General features: G+C 42.9%; 2 protein-coding genes across 2 annotated transcripts in view; both read right to left on the bottom strand.

Moving 5' to 3' along the window:
- Positions 1-3641, bottom strand: part of rbpjb (recombination signal binding protein for immunoglobulin kappa J region b) — a 60435-nt gene extending 56794 nt beyond the window's left edge. The window contains exon 1 of the mRNA XM_061709457.1: positions 3475-3641. Coding sequence (XP_061565441.1) covers positions 3475-3494 — 20 coding nt within the window. The 5' untranslated portion in view covers positions 3495-3641. The remainder of the gene's footprint in view (positions 1-3474) is intronic.
- The window catches only part of smim20 (small integral membrane protein 20), a 118925-nt gene that overhangs the window by 71872 nt on the left and 31136 nt on the right, over positions 1-15917 (bottom strand). The window lies entirely within an intron of this gene.

The following is a 15917-nucleotide window of genomic DNA, read 5'->3' as shown; positions in this document are numbered from 1 at the left end:
GGAGGTAAATGATTCGCTGTGGTGACCCCTGAGGGGAACGGCCGAAAAGAAAAGAAGAGCATTAAGCAGAAATAATAGAGCTTTGCGTGCATGCACAAGTCTTCATGGCAGTCGTAGGACTTCTGAAGCAACGACAGCATATGATCACAGACAAAATGTACCAGCATGTAACATGTATTGACAGTCTTATGGCAGCACATTTGTAATGTTAGCTTCTCACTATTGTTACTGTTAAATAGCTGATGCAAATCAAAAATTTAAACGAGAGCCGTCTGTCGGTGTACCATATAATACTTTAAGACATTACGGTAAAAACATGCTGAGCAATCACCGCCAGCTTTGGGCAGTGGGAGGGAATGTGGACATTATGGAGAGTTTTATCGGGTTTCTGAGATCAGTTTGTGAGATATTGGGGCTTTAGTCTAAGAAAAAATGCAGCAAGCATGTTTTTTCCACACCAACCAGTTTTCTCTACTATCCGTATCGCTCATGGCGATATAAGTGATGAGTTCTGGCGCAATGCGCTCACAGGTGAGACCCTCCACCAGTGGACAGAGTGCATCAGAAAATATAAGTTTGCAACCACAAGAACCAGGGACAAAAATACCAGTGAATTATTACATTCATTTGGTAACTAATTTAGTCATTGATTCTTATGGACTACATTGCCCTAATGTAAAGATTGCATCAAGATACAAAGACAAAAACAAACAAAAAAATCACACAATTAAAATAAACTGTGGTTTCCTCTTGTTTTAAATTAAAAAATAAGTTATCAAACTGGTAGAAAAATTAATTACCACCCATCATAATTAATAGATTTCACTAAAAACAACTACAATGTTCTTAAATTTGAATACCGGACTTCCCTGCTTTAAATAACAGGTATTAGTATTATCTTAACACCTATCAGTATTTTAAAAAGGAGATATTGTGACCTTGTTTGCCCTCAAAACTCTTCATCTGGGTATCTGAAGTCACGAAGAACACAGAAACTTCAAAACCTTTCTGACACTTAGGGGTGACCTAGATCTAAAATGTTCTCGTTCGATGAGCCATTTCCGATCTACAAGTTACTGTGATATCACTGACCCAGATCAGAGTACGATAATCCAGCTTCCCTATCTCCAACACCCAACTTCTCATCATGCTATCTTTGCTGTACCTCTGCAACGAGTAGCACAAAGCTGTAACACCAGTTCAAAAAATGGCCAACAACACTGAAAGTGGGGTGGAGCCAAGTCCAGAGGTTGACTTCACCTCCTTAAACTGGCTTCTGTAAACACAGCTGTGCTGACAGTGGTTTAAAAATTGGGACTTTTGAACTGTGTACATGTGGTATTTTGGCCAAAGTATGTCGCTAGCCATGCATTAAGATTTCAGGGAACTGTTAAAAAAAGGGTCAACAGATCTCTTTTAAATGATCAGTTTTGAGCATTTATTCAGTCGGCCCAAAACATACATCCAGCAATATGATTATGACTTTCGTCAACAAAAACAAGGAGCAAGTGTTTGATATCCAAAACAGGGAAGTTGAAAAATTTTAATTCTAAATACTTTTTAACCCGCAAAGGGAAATTAATGTAATGTTTTTTTAAACCATGTACCTATAAACTAATACAAAATTCTTTTTTAAAATCGAGATTTTATTTCCAGAAGCTTGATTCATTTGTAACACCTACTTGAAATCTTTTATATACAGCATCGAACACAATAAATATTGAGGAAAGTCTCATCAAAAAAGCTTGATCATTAACTGTGATTAACAAAAACGGGGCCAACTGTAAACAAAATGAGGCTGAAATAAAAATGTTAACGATCCAACGACTCAGATTCCACCTCTAGAGATAAACGCTTCAGCTCAGTAAATAGGAAATATATTTCTGTATCCTGTCTGCAACACCATGAACCCCCTCCCATATGAAAAGGGCAGAAACAGTGCCACAATATGTGGCGACAACTGACTGAATTTAGGACCAAACAAGGTCTCTCGGCCTGCCATAAGTTAAAAAACAGCTTTGTGGCCCTCTAATTTTCTGCGACATTGCCCCCCCACACACACACACGAAAACAAACAGCCAAACACACATGAATCTGGAGATATCATCTGGACAGGTGGCCAGCCACCCAGACCTGACCCCCCTGCCCTCTTACTTGGCCCCTTCCTCCCTCTGCCCCCCCTCCACACAGACCCAACTGAAATCAGTTCAGGTCTGCTGGAAAGCCCCAAATGAACATGCACAGCAACCCCCACCACCTCTTACACACACACACACACACACACACAATCAGACACACACACACGCACGCACGCAGACACACACACAGACACACCTCCAACAAGCCTTGCAAATGTCTGTCACCCACTGAGCTGTCTGTGGAGATTACTGTGTCTACAGTGCAAAAAATTGGACTGTGTCTGGCTTATGCAGAGGCAAGTATATTTGATCAATTTACTATTAAAAACAATAATAAACCAGGTTGAAGGCTATGACCTACAGATGAGAACATTAAATAATAACGCCACATGGCTGGGGAGAGCCACTTGAAATAAAAATCTATTTCATGTGGAAGGAAAACAGATTTGGCATAAAAAAAACTATAATAAATGTATGAAATAATGATCTTAACTCATACAGCACTGCCGTTATTCATTGCAAACTAAAACATCGGCGATTATAGGGTTAAGAGCGCATGGCTCCACGTCTTTATCGCTGAATTTTAATCCTTTGACACTCACAGAAAACCTGCACGAAAACTGAGTTTATGACACATCCAGGTGGCTGTGTATGTCCCAAACACCACTTTCAAGGGAAGTTGCAGAAATCTAACGTGATAAAAGTACACGCTGTCCAACGTGTTGTTGCTCTGGGTTTGATTTTTTTCCCCTTTTCTTTTATTGCTGAAACGCCATGTGAGGCAAAATAGTAAAAAAGACAGCGCCCAAGAGAATGAATAAATAAACACACACATGGACGTCTTAGAAACATAGAAATAAAGGGTAAACGGGTCACAAAGCCGCAGCGTGTTCCAGTGCATGCGTGTATTATCGGACAGCTAAGCGGAGCGGGGGATCCGGAGCACGTTTCTGCAAGCAAATGCAGGGCTATCAATCCAAAAAGGGACAAAAAACACATTGCATTTCGGGGGTTGAATTATTTCCCCCAATAAATGTGCTCCACTGGCTGTGTTTATCTCCCAGACCAGCCCGCCCACTGGAGGACGGAGCAGCGGGGACGCGGCGGCGCTTAGCCGGGGTTAGCTCCCCGAAACGCCGCAGCGGCACTCAGCAAGTGCGGGCAGCTGCTCCGGGAGGGAAACGGAGAAACCGAGACAAAGAAACAACTTCTTGGCCGTGAAACCAGAGGGCAAACCCCTCCACGGCCCACATGCGTGGTTATGGTAAATGAGAGTAAGACATTTCGTGTCGGTAACTTATATTTTCATCCAGCAAGCACTGGACCTCAGACTCACCCTGTCACAACAGGCGCCATCTTCCACAAACTCTCACCAAAACTCCAATACTCGCGATATCCTCTCCCCTCTCCCACGGCACAACAATCCGCCGAGACAACAGAAGCAGACTGGAGGTGTGGGGACGATGGAGATAGAGAGAAAGGGGGTGGGTGAGGAAGACGGAGTGAGCGAGAAGGGCAGACGCCACAACAACAGGCGTGGGAAACTTCCGAGATAACGCGAGAGTTGGAAAACTCTCACAATAGGCGACCACGGAGGGAGCGTCCCTTATCGCGAGATAAGCGTGGAGCGGAGTGGTTGTTTATCTTGCGGAGCCGAAATACTATTCCCACGTGTTTACCGGGTAATAAATTACAGCACCGATCGGTTTAAGGGGGGAAACCGCTTGTGGCGAGGGAAGCCTCGGTTTTCCCAGGCTCACACTTTTTTTTTTGCTGTGCCCATCCTTTCTTCTCACGATGGTTTTAAGCAGTAACAGCCCCTTGTGTGCGCAACGACAGTGTATTATTTTACACTTATTGGTACAATGGATCTTAAAGGCAAAAACAACATTACTTTAACAAAAAAAGGGCATTTCACAATATACCAGTATTTATAAAAAAAAAAAAAAAAAAAAAGAACAAACTGAAAAAAGTTGAAGTTTTTTCTCTGAATTAATTTTATCTTCTGATCCAGAGTCCTTACAAACACCAGGAAACTGGACCATAATACACCGGTCATAAAATCACTACACTTGCTTCCAGTGAGTCAAACGATAGAGTTTAAAATCTTACTGCTGGTCTACAAAGACCTGAATGGTCTTGGACCAAAATCTATGCTGGATCTGGTTTGTTGTGATTCCCAAGAACCAGAACCAAGCAAGGTGAGGCAGCGTTCAGTTATTCTGCTCCTCACCGGTGGAACAAACTCCCTGTAGACCTGAGGTCTGCTCCAACTGTCAGCTCCTTTAAATCAGGGTTAAAAACATTACTGTTTACTGAAGCATACTCTTAAATACCTTTCTGCTGTACTCTACTGCCCTTACTTTTTAACAACTTGTGCTTTTTATTATTTTCTTATCATTCTATTTCATTTTATTTGTTATTGATTGTTTAATTGTGTCTTGCCACTTTTAATGTTTATGTAAATCACTTTGAATCACCTTGTGTTGAATTGTGCTATACAATAAACTTGCCTTGCAAGTTTATCCTTTATCCTTTATCCTTTATCTTGTACATTTTTTTTATTTTTTTTATTTTTATTTTTTTACTTAATTTGTTGTCAGGTATTTTGGAAACAAGAGCATCACAGGGCCACTGCACAATAAAAACAAAAACCACAAACATGACAGTTGATGAGACTCCGAGGACACACTGTCTGGAAATAAGAGTCTGAATTAATGGTCAGATTCTACACACCAAATTTACATTTCCCTTGGGTAGCATTGCTATGCTTGTTTTAGAATGTGGAAACAATGGTGTGAACACACGTGAATGGACCATACAGGGCAGATTAGTGCATTGCCATCACATTGGGGAGTCCCATGACCACCATCCACACCAAACCTCAGTCAAAAGTACAAGGGAGCCTATTATTAAGAATGATCATGCTTGGAAGTCTGGCATAGGCGTTGTTAGCCTTCCTGTGTGTGTCTCCCTCCGTTTCTCCCCCAGCTAGAGTGCATTCCAGAAAGTTTGTGTGTTATATCATCTCCACAACAAACAGGTCAGGCCATTCTTGTTTATCTGGGAGGGGCCGGAAAGCCATAAACCTTCATGTAGGTCCACAGCCTTCGTTTAAATGTGTTTGGCATCTTTGTTCACCTAACAAGGGACTTCAGGAGGGAGTTCTTCCAACTTCAAAGGAAAAAAAAGAAAGTTTCAGAGACCACACTGATGGCAAGTGAGTGTTTTTGTTGGATGTCGCATGTGTTTTGCATGCTTTTGGTGTATTAAGGGAAAAAAAATAATAATAAAAAAAGTGCATGGTTAAGTTTTTGTCATGTTTCAGTTCAGCAAATATTTTGGACGACAACCTTGGTGAAGAAACAGATGAACATTTTTGGGAAGCATGGTGTCTTTTCAGCTAGCTCCTGGAAAGGAGAAACAAATACCGTACATGAATCAGGAGCAAATTTCATGAAATAACATCTCTGTCCACATCTGTCTACAGGAGATAATTACTCCATATCAGGGTGCAACCACACCATTGTACCCAAAGAAGCTGATGCAATATCTCCCAGTCTATGCTGTATAAATCTGCACATTTTATACATTTCAGATGCAGAACTCATAACTCCACAAAGCTTCGCTGTGCAGACAGAAGGAAAGAAAAAAAGGGGGAGTAAAGAGCAGTAGAGAGCGTGCCTGGCCTGCAGCCCGCGCTGCAAAGACGCAGAGACGAGGACCTCATCCTGCCCTCAACCGTTTTTCCTTTCCCCTCTCTTTTATAGCCAGCAAAGAACCTCCAGTTACACTCAGAGCCGAATAGGGAAGCATAAAGCTTCCTCAAATGTTTTACAGCTGAACACTGTAGAAAAAAAAAACTGAGCAGTTACACAAATGCAACTACTTTTCAGAGAAATGGAGAGCAAAATAGAAAAGCAGAAGAGAGAAGCTCCTTTTAACATTAGGAGAAGTCTCGATGATTTAACAACTATAAAATCTGAAGTTTGACCTTTTTCTGTTTCTTGTAAAGCACTACACGCTGAAAAGGCCTTTCGTAAACATGATTTAAGTCTTCCTAGCGGCTCTTCCTGTTTCATCTTTGTGCCTCGCTTCAGATTTTTCCACATTTTTCTTCATCACATCGATGTTTCCCCGCAAGCAATCACGGCTAAGCCGTAAGCCTGCAGGTTGATAAATCCACTCACTTGACTGCTTAAGCTCGTGGCTCAGAATGAAAGAAAGATTGGGGCATTAAAATGGAAAAATCCTTGTCCCCATGTGGAAACGACATTTACAAGTACATCATCCCATCGCTATTGTCTCTATATAGAGTTGGCCTATTTGGTTAAAGGAGCGCGTTGCCCCAATCCGAAGTAAAGTCTCTTTCTATTAAGATGAAAATGTGAAAGTTTTGTTCTGTGGTCCGGGGAAATTTCACATCCAGCTTATCCTGCTAAGCCGAAGCACCGCTGGCACTTATTTTTAAACACACACACATATATATATATATATATATATATATGTAGAGAGAGAGAGAGATAAATACATTGAAGGAACAGGAAAAGAGAAGAAATTAGTTTTTATCCATAGATTTGATGAGTAAAACCAGACAAGGGAGAGATAAAAAATGTAGCAAGTTCAGTTTTACTTTCATGATTAGCAGCTCTGGACTCAAAGTCATTCGATGCAGCCGGAGGGATGGTGAAACTTCCTGAAATGAGCAGACACGCTGAGGCACAGTCAAAGCGAGACGCAGTGACAGACAGGTGGGTCTAGACATACCGGGTCAAGTGTAAGAGTGGTGAGAGGTGAGACGAGCTGACAAATGTAGATAAAACAGGAAGTCGGGAGTTTTGTTGTCACTTCAGGCTCGTAAAGAAATTAACTCTGTCCAGATAAGTAACAAATAAAGCCCATGATGTAATATTTTACTGACTGTCATCATAAGTATGCGACTCAAATTAAAAGCGTATGTGTATCTGGATTTGCTGCAGAGATGGGCGTCCCTGTCTGGCATCTGTCTCGCTCTCCGACCACAAGAGGAAAGCCTGAGGTGGACGAGAGCTGACGGTCTGACAAATGGAGGGGACAGCGAGTCCGAGAGGGACAGGCTTTGCTCGCCCCTCTCGCCCTCCGTTCAAAGCCGCCCACTTTTAGCATGTGACTGTGATTACAATTAGGTCCCAAAGACATCACAGAGCCCGGCTGCCTTCACTACCATAAATAAATGAATAAAACATAAATAAATGACAGGGTGATAAGTTTGCAGACTGTCAGGGGAGCAAAAGTCGCCCGTTTTGCAAGTTTGCTCTTTTGAAAGCGATGCAAGAGGAAAGAGACATTTCCCCTTTCCTGGACTTCAACGGTTCGCGGCGAGTTCAGGCTGCCAAATGCGTGCAGGGTGAGAAATGCACATGCACGCTATTTGGCTGCTCTTGCATTGCCTGTGCATGACATTGAGTTGGGGGGTGGGCAGAGGCATCACACTGACTGACTTATAGCACAGTGGCTGTGGAGCATCTGCCTTTAGAAACACAACCCATGGCTCATGGCCTTAATGGAAGCCCTTATGATCTGCTGCTTGTCTGCTAACTGATCGCACCCCCAATTTGCAATGCAGCACAATCAATCCACAGAGTGTGCTCTTTTCGGAGACTTCCATGTGTCCATAATAGAGCTGAATTATTTGGTTTCACAAGCATGACACAATCACAAGGACCCATAAATCTATTAGTGCGATGCTTATCTGCAGAAACAAGAAGCACTAGATACAAATAGCCAAAGACAGATGTCTCCTCAGTAACCATGGTGCTTTTTAAATCATCCTGGTGGGGACTGAGCACTGCAGATTTCATTCTTGTTTTCACTAGAGGGAAGAGTTTTCATAAAAAGTTATATGAGCCCCGGTCTGGGCTGAGTTGGCTTTGTTTCTTGTCGCCGTCTTTTTAAATCAGCATTTGCCACAGGGTTTTATGCTTTGATTCAAGAAGCAGAGTTCTGCAAATATGTCAAATCCATTATGTTATGGAAAGTTTTCTTTTTTTTTTTAGTTTAAAAAAAAAAATCAAATTAGCATCTCCCATTTTTTTAAAGAACATTTGCAAAACATCTCAAGTGTACAAGTGAAATTCCATCATTGTGGGCACCAACCATATTTAGCTTCAGTGTAGACTATATGAAACACATTGTATCATAACATTGAGCTATTTCTTGGAATACCGGTGGTGGAGTTCTACGACGGCCTGGAAAAGGACACAATGAGCTTTTAACTGCTTCCTCTAAACTATTAACAACTCATATTCCGGTTTGAGCTCAGAATTGCATTACTTTCATTATGCAAAACGTAAGTGAGCACTCTCGAGGGGTATCCCATAGGCACAAGAAGATTTTATGACTTTAAAGGACTATAATGGAACAAAGTTTGTCCAATAGAGAATCAATCAAATCAAGGACTAAACTTAATTTTGTTCAGTATAGGAATCATTTGAAGTTTTTGAAAGAATATACTTATTTGTTTTGCCATCATATCTTGGAAGAGGAATAAGAATAATACTACTGTTGGTTGTATCTAAAAATATCACAAAGGGTTAGTTCAGTTTAGCTCGGCACAAAGGCTGGAAACAAGAAAACAAACCAGCTAGCCCGAGGGTCCCGCGGCTAGGAATCCACCCAACAGAGCATGAAAGTTTCCTCATTAAAAACATTTTTAATCGTTTTTGTTTAACACACACAAAAATATCAGAGTCCAGCAAGCTCTTGCTTTATGAGAAGTTACATTTTTCATTCTTGCACCAACATCAAAGTCAAAATTAAAATCGTAGGATTATCATCCTAGTCCAAAACTTCTTTGATTTATTTTATTTTTTTTGGTTTTTCCTTTCAGGGGTCGCGCCAGCGGATTATTCAAAATATAAAGGTCATCCTTGTGCTCATGTCACACTTTTGTACATTTCCAGATCACACAGAGATCGTTGCACCCTGGTTACGGCTTTACAGTGGGGAAACAAACTGGCTGTGTGAACGGGGCTTCTAATACCATGACCCAAGTTATTATTCCATATTTGGGGGACATAATTGGGGAAATGGCGATATAGTTGGTGTAATATTAAAATATATATGGACATGGCATTTATTTGAATAGAGAAAGTTTTAAAATGTGCCAAGGAAGGAGTCATACGTTTGTGATTTGTACAAACTGTTCTGTTTTTGTTTCCATCAAGTATCAGAAAAAATGTATGTTTGGTTGTGAGGATGCAACAAACATTTCCCAGTTTTAGCTGGCCCACTCTAACAGTCATCCCAAACAGACTTCAGCTTGTGCGGCCTTTGGTGTTCCTGGTCCTCCAGTTGTTGACTCCAGTTCCAGGCCAAATATGTCATTGATGAAAACATATGTAAGCTCCCAAAGCTTTGTTTATCAAAACTTGGTTTGGATTGCCGTGTTCTTAAGTTTTCTCAAGAGTGATGTTGATGTCCATTATTACTTTTTACTACACAGCGCTGAGTTGTCAATGGGCAAAACAAGTAGGCCTGGGAGTCGGCTAGAACACAGCTCTACTGAGTAACAGCAGATCATTTAGCTGGTCTAAGCTCATTTCAATCTATTACTGCTAACCAATGTTAGGATAAGATAGGTTCAGCGTTGATATTATCAGAAAACATATAATTGGATTTCTAAATTTGTAGGTACTAGCTTTTAAAAAGTTGGGCCATAGCCTAACTTAGCATCAACGCAGGAAGAAGCTAATACTTTTAGATCTTAATGTACGTTTCTGTCCAGGGTGAGTCACCTATATGGGGAACATTTACATAAATGACACAACAGACTGGAGAAATACATCACAAGACAAGCATCTCTAGTACACACACACCAATAATATGGTGAGAAATCTGTTTAATTCGCAAATCAAGATTTTTGCACACAAAACATACAAAGAGCTTGCAAACTGTCAGATGTTTCTTTGAATGGCATTGCTCACTGTTTTGAAAATCCAAACCAAGCAATCAGTTGATAAATGCAGAAAAGGCCAAGACAATCACGTCCCAGTTCCAGCTACTGAACACTCTGACATGAGATCATTTCCTTATCCTCTCACTCTCGGAAAGAAAGCAAGTGGCAAACCACGTCTCTAAGACTCAACTGTCCTGGGAAACCCTGAAAATAACCAAACAGATTTCTTACAAATCGCTGCTTCCACTTGTCAGCAGACTGTTATCGAAAACAGAAAACGTGTTATGCTCTTCACAAGGTTCTGATAACTACAACCAAGACTGATAAACAGTATAATAAGCTTTAATCCCCATTTCTCAAGTGTTGTGAAGAAAAGGAGAAGGCAAAAATGTTGTAATAGGTGTGCGTTATCAAACCCCTCCCTGTGTGAATCAGCTGCAGATGTAACGGCCACAAATCTCCCATGATCAGTTGGATCCACATGTACTTCTGAAGCAACTCCTTGGATGTTTCATGTTACTAAGTGACATCTGTATGCTACTGTGGGTGAGACTTGTACTGTATATCAGAAAATCTGATCCGCAGCCCTACAAAGTCTTTACATCTCCCCTTTTGCATGCATATAAAAACCAACGCAGGATTTATGGGGGCAATAAAGAGTATATGCTGCAAGAATCCTTTAACCTCAACACACAATTTACATTGTTTGTTGTTAGGATGTGGTTGAAACATCATCCCCTCAAAGGTTCAGTATCGCGGTCGACTCGGCCGAAAGCCAGTGTTTTCAGATCTGCTAAATGGAATAAAGCAGAAAAAAAGGAAAAAAAATATCCAAAATTCAAATCTTTAAGAGACTAATCAGGAACAGGGTCAAAAATGTCATAACAATGGAACCTTCCAACGAAAGTAAAGCTCTCCGCTTTGTGCAAAGCCTCCCGGGATATTCACATTCAGTAAACTAAGAGCATAACTCGTTTAGCTTGGCCTGGCCCTCCTTGGCATTGAAGACCTCTGAAGCCAAAGCGTGGTGAAGGCTCGTAGCAGAAGCAACCTGATAAGATTACAAGGCAAGAATGTTAATGTTGTTTTAAACAAAAGCGACAGGGTGTATTATACTATGTCAAAAAGACTGATGGCCAGTTATTTGTGGGTATAAAGTGCTTTGGTCTTCTCTACCCAAAGCTCAATGAAATGCACTTTTTGGCTCCTTGATAATATATAAAAAAAAAAATATGAAATTACTCCTGTGATTATAAAACTAATGATCTTACTGTTCTCTCAGGTTTTTTTTCTTCTTCCTGCACCGATGAACTTGTAAAACATAATATATTGTATATTTATATGACTTTTAAAGAATGTAGGCTGCTATTGCAGTTGTTTAGGAGATGGTCTTTAGATAGAAAGCCTCACTTTGGTAACCGCAACCTATTTGGCTGCTGGGGGTTTAGAGGGAATAAGCCTCCGCCAAGTGAACCTCTCAAACCTTGGCCTTTGCCTCTTTAACTCCCACACTCTGCTTCTCTCTGTCTCAGCAGGAACACACACACACACAAATACATGTATAACCACACGCAAACACACGCCAAAAGCCGCTCTGGAGCCCCGCCTCATTCTCAAAAAAAAAAAAGAAGGAGAAGAGAGAAGAGAGAAGAGCTGACACAGTTCAAGATACACACACACACGCCCACACATGAAGCACGCAAACACTCTCCGGCCAAGTCGCTGCGCTGCCGAGGCCGTGACCCTCTGCGCCCTCCTCCCCACTGCTCCTCACCGGCTATCTGTCTGTGGGCAGATAGAGACAAGAGAGGCAGGGGGGTTAGCGAAGGGGCAGGAAGAGGACTGGTGATTAGGATTTGGGAGGTGGGGGCACAACAGGAGGGGTGAGCCTACCCCTGACCCTCTATCCCATTCCTGGCAGCCGCCCTGCTGCTCCAGGAGAGAAGAGAAGGAGGGCGTGCATGTGTTAGTGATGTTTCCACACCCACGGACCAGATAGTGGACATCCGCACTCAGACACGCAGCACGACATGATTGGATTTTAGCCAAGGCATGGTAACGTGGATGCTGGCCAGATGGCCTGAAATTTGGGCTGTATGCTGCAGTTTCCATCTACAGCTGAGTAACTGAGCAGCCACTTGTTTTTAAATTATCCGTTTTTTTTTATATGCTAGACTGTTGGACTTTTTTGAGGCCACATTTTTGGGTGTTTAAGGTGAAACGAAGCACCAACAAACCAATTTCCGGGGTTGTAGCTCATTTGGAAATGTTGCAGTTCCTTGGCTGACCACTGGTGGCTGGCTCCAAAATTAAAGGTGCGTTTCCACTAGATGGAGTTTGGGGTAAATCTGCTGGACAGGAGAGTCTACAGGGCCAACTGTCTCCTCGGTCCTTCAGCCGGCGTGTTTCCACTACACTGTAGCAAAGATCTTCTATACAGAAGATAGCGCATTACCGTTACTGCCAGTGGTATGAAATGGTATACACTTCCTGTCTCCTAGTGGGCGTGGTCGCCCCTCTCCCCACATCGTTTTGGAACATACAACACTAGATACAGTACAACTTTAATATTTGCGCCTTATTTTGCCGCTCGTTTTTTTTTTATCTGCTACCTTTTATCTGCCACCTTCTATCTGCTCTGCTTTATCTGATATCAACCCAGTACAAGATCATCGGATCAGTCTAATATTCTTTTTTCCCTTCCAAAAAGACTTCAATAATAACAATAACAGTATTATTAAGCAAAGAAGCAAGTTTTATTTTAGTTTTAAACTTAAATTTTATCTGATGGGAAAACGACTGGCAGTTCTGCAGTGACTGACGACTCTGAGCAGAGCTATGAGAGCCAAATCTCGCGAGAGTGTGTTCTCGTTTATAGAACGTCTCTGACTGTAGCGCCACACAAGAACCTTTGACTGAAAAATAGTGCCGCGGTAATGCACATTTTTTGCTGTTCGAAACGGCCAGCAGAAGATTGATAAGAAGAAGAAACAGATATAAACACTGGGTGCTATTTGCTTTTTTTTTTTTTTTGGCCGTAGCACTATAGATTAAAAGAAATCCCCCGCTGGACCTTTATATTGGTGTAATATGACAGCAAGACTTGAACCAACTCGTCGATCCATCCATTGTTTCATCAAATGTACTCGTAGCAAAATGTCTCTGGTAAAAAATGCTTAAATGGTTTGTGGTCACATGATTTATGTTCACTTGAGAGGGCAGAACATAATTTCCTGCTTTTAGAATAACCAATCAGCAGAGACCCCCACCAGGTAGCCCCTCAGGCCTGAAAAACGGCCCTCTCCTACCACAGGGCCGTTCTTTTGGCCCTGTCAGGTTTCCTGAAGGCCTCATTACGGGGCTGTTCCTGGTAATGGAAACACATGCAAACGGCCCAGCCCCGAAAAATCCACCCAGAACCCCTGCCTTAAATCAATCTCTAAGGAACCCACTTTGCAGCACAAAAAAGTCTGGTTCTGCTTTGGTCTCAGTAGCTATATTTCTTACGCAAAACAATCAAATCTTTTTTTTTTTTTTTTTTTACCCCATCAGATAAATTAAAATAAATCAACAAATGTATGCATAATTAGGGGCGTGGTCTTTTGATCGGCGGTAACCAGAGCCAATGGTTTGTTGTATCCACTTTGGCTACCGAAGGCTTAGCAGTTTACTGACTTCTGGCTTCTGATCTGTGAATAAAGACCCAACGGAGCATAATCATTCATGTTTTAAAGACAAGCGCAAGGGGCTGTCGGTTCGTGGATAAAGCCTAGCTAAGCAGCAGCAGGGAGCTTGTGCTTAATTTCTGATGTTGCCAACAACTACCGCTGCAGATGTTTGCCGTCAGCTCCACAGCTTCTCCAGTGTGGAGCCACAGCAGATTCTTTCAAGACCTTTCCAAGTGAAAGTCTGTTGAGGCCTGCAGTCAATCAGGCTGTAACTTGCAGACTGACACCAGCAGGATTGCCCAACTACAACCCCTCTAACCCCACAAGAGTGACTGTGGCTCTGCTAGTCCTTGTTTCAGCTTCCAAATGTCCTTTTGGTAGCATTTGATCAGAATTAATGTATTGTAATATTAATCAGCATCCTGGGTTAGCATAAGCGAAGTAAGCCAAGCTAAAATAACTAATTGTAACTGAAACAAGGCAAGGGGATTCCAGCTGGTTTCCATGCTTGCTCGGTCTACCCTTTCCAACGCGGCAGTGGAGTAAGAGGAACAAGTATCTTAAAAAAGCATTCTTCAGAAAACCTATGAATGATGTAACAGGGGGTTTATCCAGTTCCCCGTACACGGTCCATCATGGCTACCAACTCTGACACAACGTAACCCTGTCACTCCACAGTCAAGTGACACAGGAAATCCTGGTTGCGGATTTGAGGTGTTCATTTTTTGTTGCTGAGTACAATAAAAATCATGTGCGGATCAGGATGTGTGATGTTGACATGACAGTGCTGACTGTTTAGGTTCAAATACCAAACGTAATGATTTCTGCTTGTTTGGCTGACAGTTTGCAGTCCACAGTGAAATAGCAAATCCCACTGTTGGCTTCAGGCAGACCATTTGAGCCGGTGTTTGCAAGCCTGTACCGTTTCCGCCGAATTACTCTTCATCGTTTTTGATGTATTTTGAAATCTCATCCGACAGTAAGATACCCACCCCAACACACTCACGCACGCACGCACGCACGCACGCACACACACACAATCTCAGTCACATGATAGTCATAAATAACCGCTTTTCAAACGTCCACAAAGGCTGCAATGTGTCCAACAGTTTCAGCATGTATTCATGAGGGAAAGCATCTCTGAGAAGGCCTTTTAGCATCGATACTAACTGATTATCTGTTTGCATTGATGCGGCATGGCGGCCCAACTGCGTCTGAACCAGGCCAGTATTGCTGTACGTGAGCAGGCGGCCCAGGCCGGATGTCAGGTTCAAATGAGCGGGTGAACAGTAGTAGCGAGCGGTGTGAACAGATGAGCGAGGAAACGGCGCGGCAGGCATTCGGTGGGGGCGCTTTAGAAACGCAGGTGCCTTAATTGTCCTCCGATAAAGCCTCGGCGAGTGGGCCAACCTGTGAATGAGTGGCTCTTGAAAAGGAGGGATGAATGAGGTGCACGTGAACAAATGAATGAGTGAATCAATGAGCAAAATGTGCCGGGAAGACTGTGTGCACTGTGGGGAAGCGGGAGAAGATTGTGGACATAAAGGGGGGGGTGGGGGGTTGTCAGAGGATGGGGAAGGCAAGTGATGTGATGTAATAAAGGTGAAAAGATTCAGAAGAAAGAAAAGGATAGGCTTGGCAAAAAAAGAGGGACGGGTAGAGGGTGGTGGTGGGGGATGAGATGAGATGCTGGGGGGGGGGTTTAGTCAGGCCTGTCTCAGACAATGTGACATGGCACACGCTATTAATTCTGGCTCAGTGGAGAGACCCTGCCTCGCCATCTGCTCAGGGTCAGGGGCGTCCGCTGGGGTCGGCGTCACATCAGCCCCCTCTCCTCCCCCACCACCCACCCACCCACCTACACACACTCACACAGACATACACTGACACAGCAACCCCCCCCCACACCCCCCAAAAAAACCCCACTCCTTCTCGTCCTCGCCTGACAGACACCCGGCCCGGCCCGCGTGCATTTCCATAAAACAATTGCAGGCCAACCTGCTCCCGTGTCGGGTGGGTGGGGTTAAGAGGGGAGTGGAACGCCGGCGAGCTTCCCTCAACAATGGCCTGTCAGATGAAAAGGCCCTTGGTGAACTTGATATGCATTACAAAAGAGCCACACCACGGCAGTCCCCTGGGCTCGTTTTTGCCGACCCGCGGTTGGATTTGAGCTTG

The sequence above is a fragment of the Cololabis saira genome, chromosome 20, assembly GCF_033807715.1.
Source record: "Cololabis saira isolate AMF1-May2022 chromosome 20, fColSai1.1, whole genome shotgun sequence".
NCBI lineage: Eukaryota > Metazoa > Chordata > Actinopteri > Beloniformes > Belonidae > Cololabis > Cololabis saira.
This window is presented reverse-complemented; position numbering and strand designations above follow the sequence as displayed.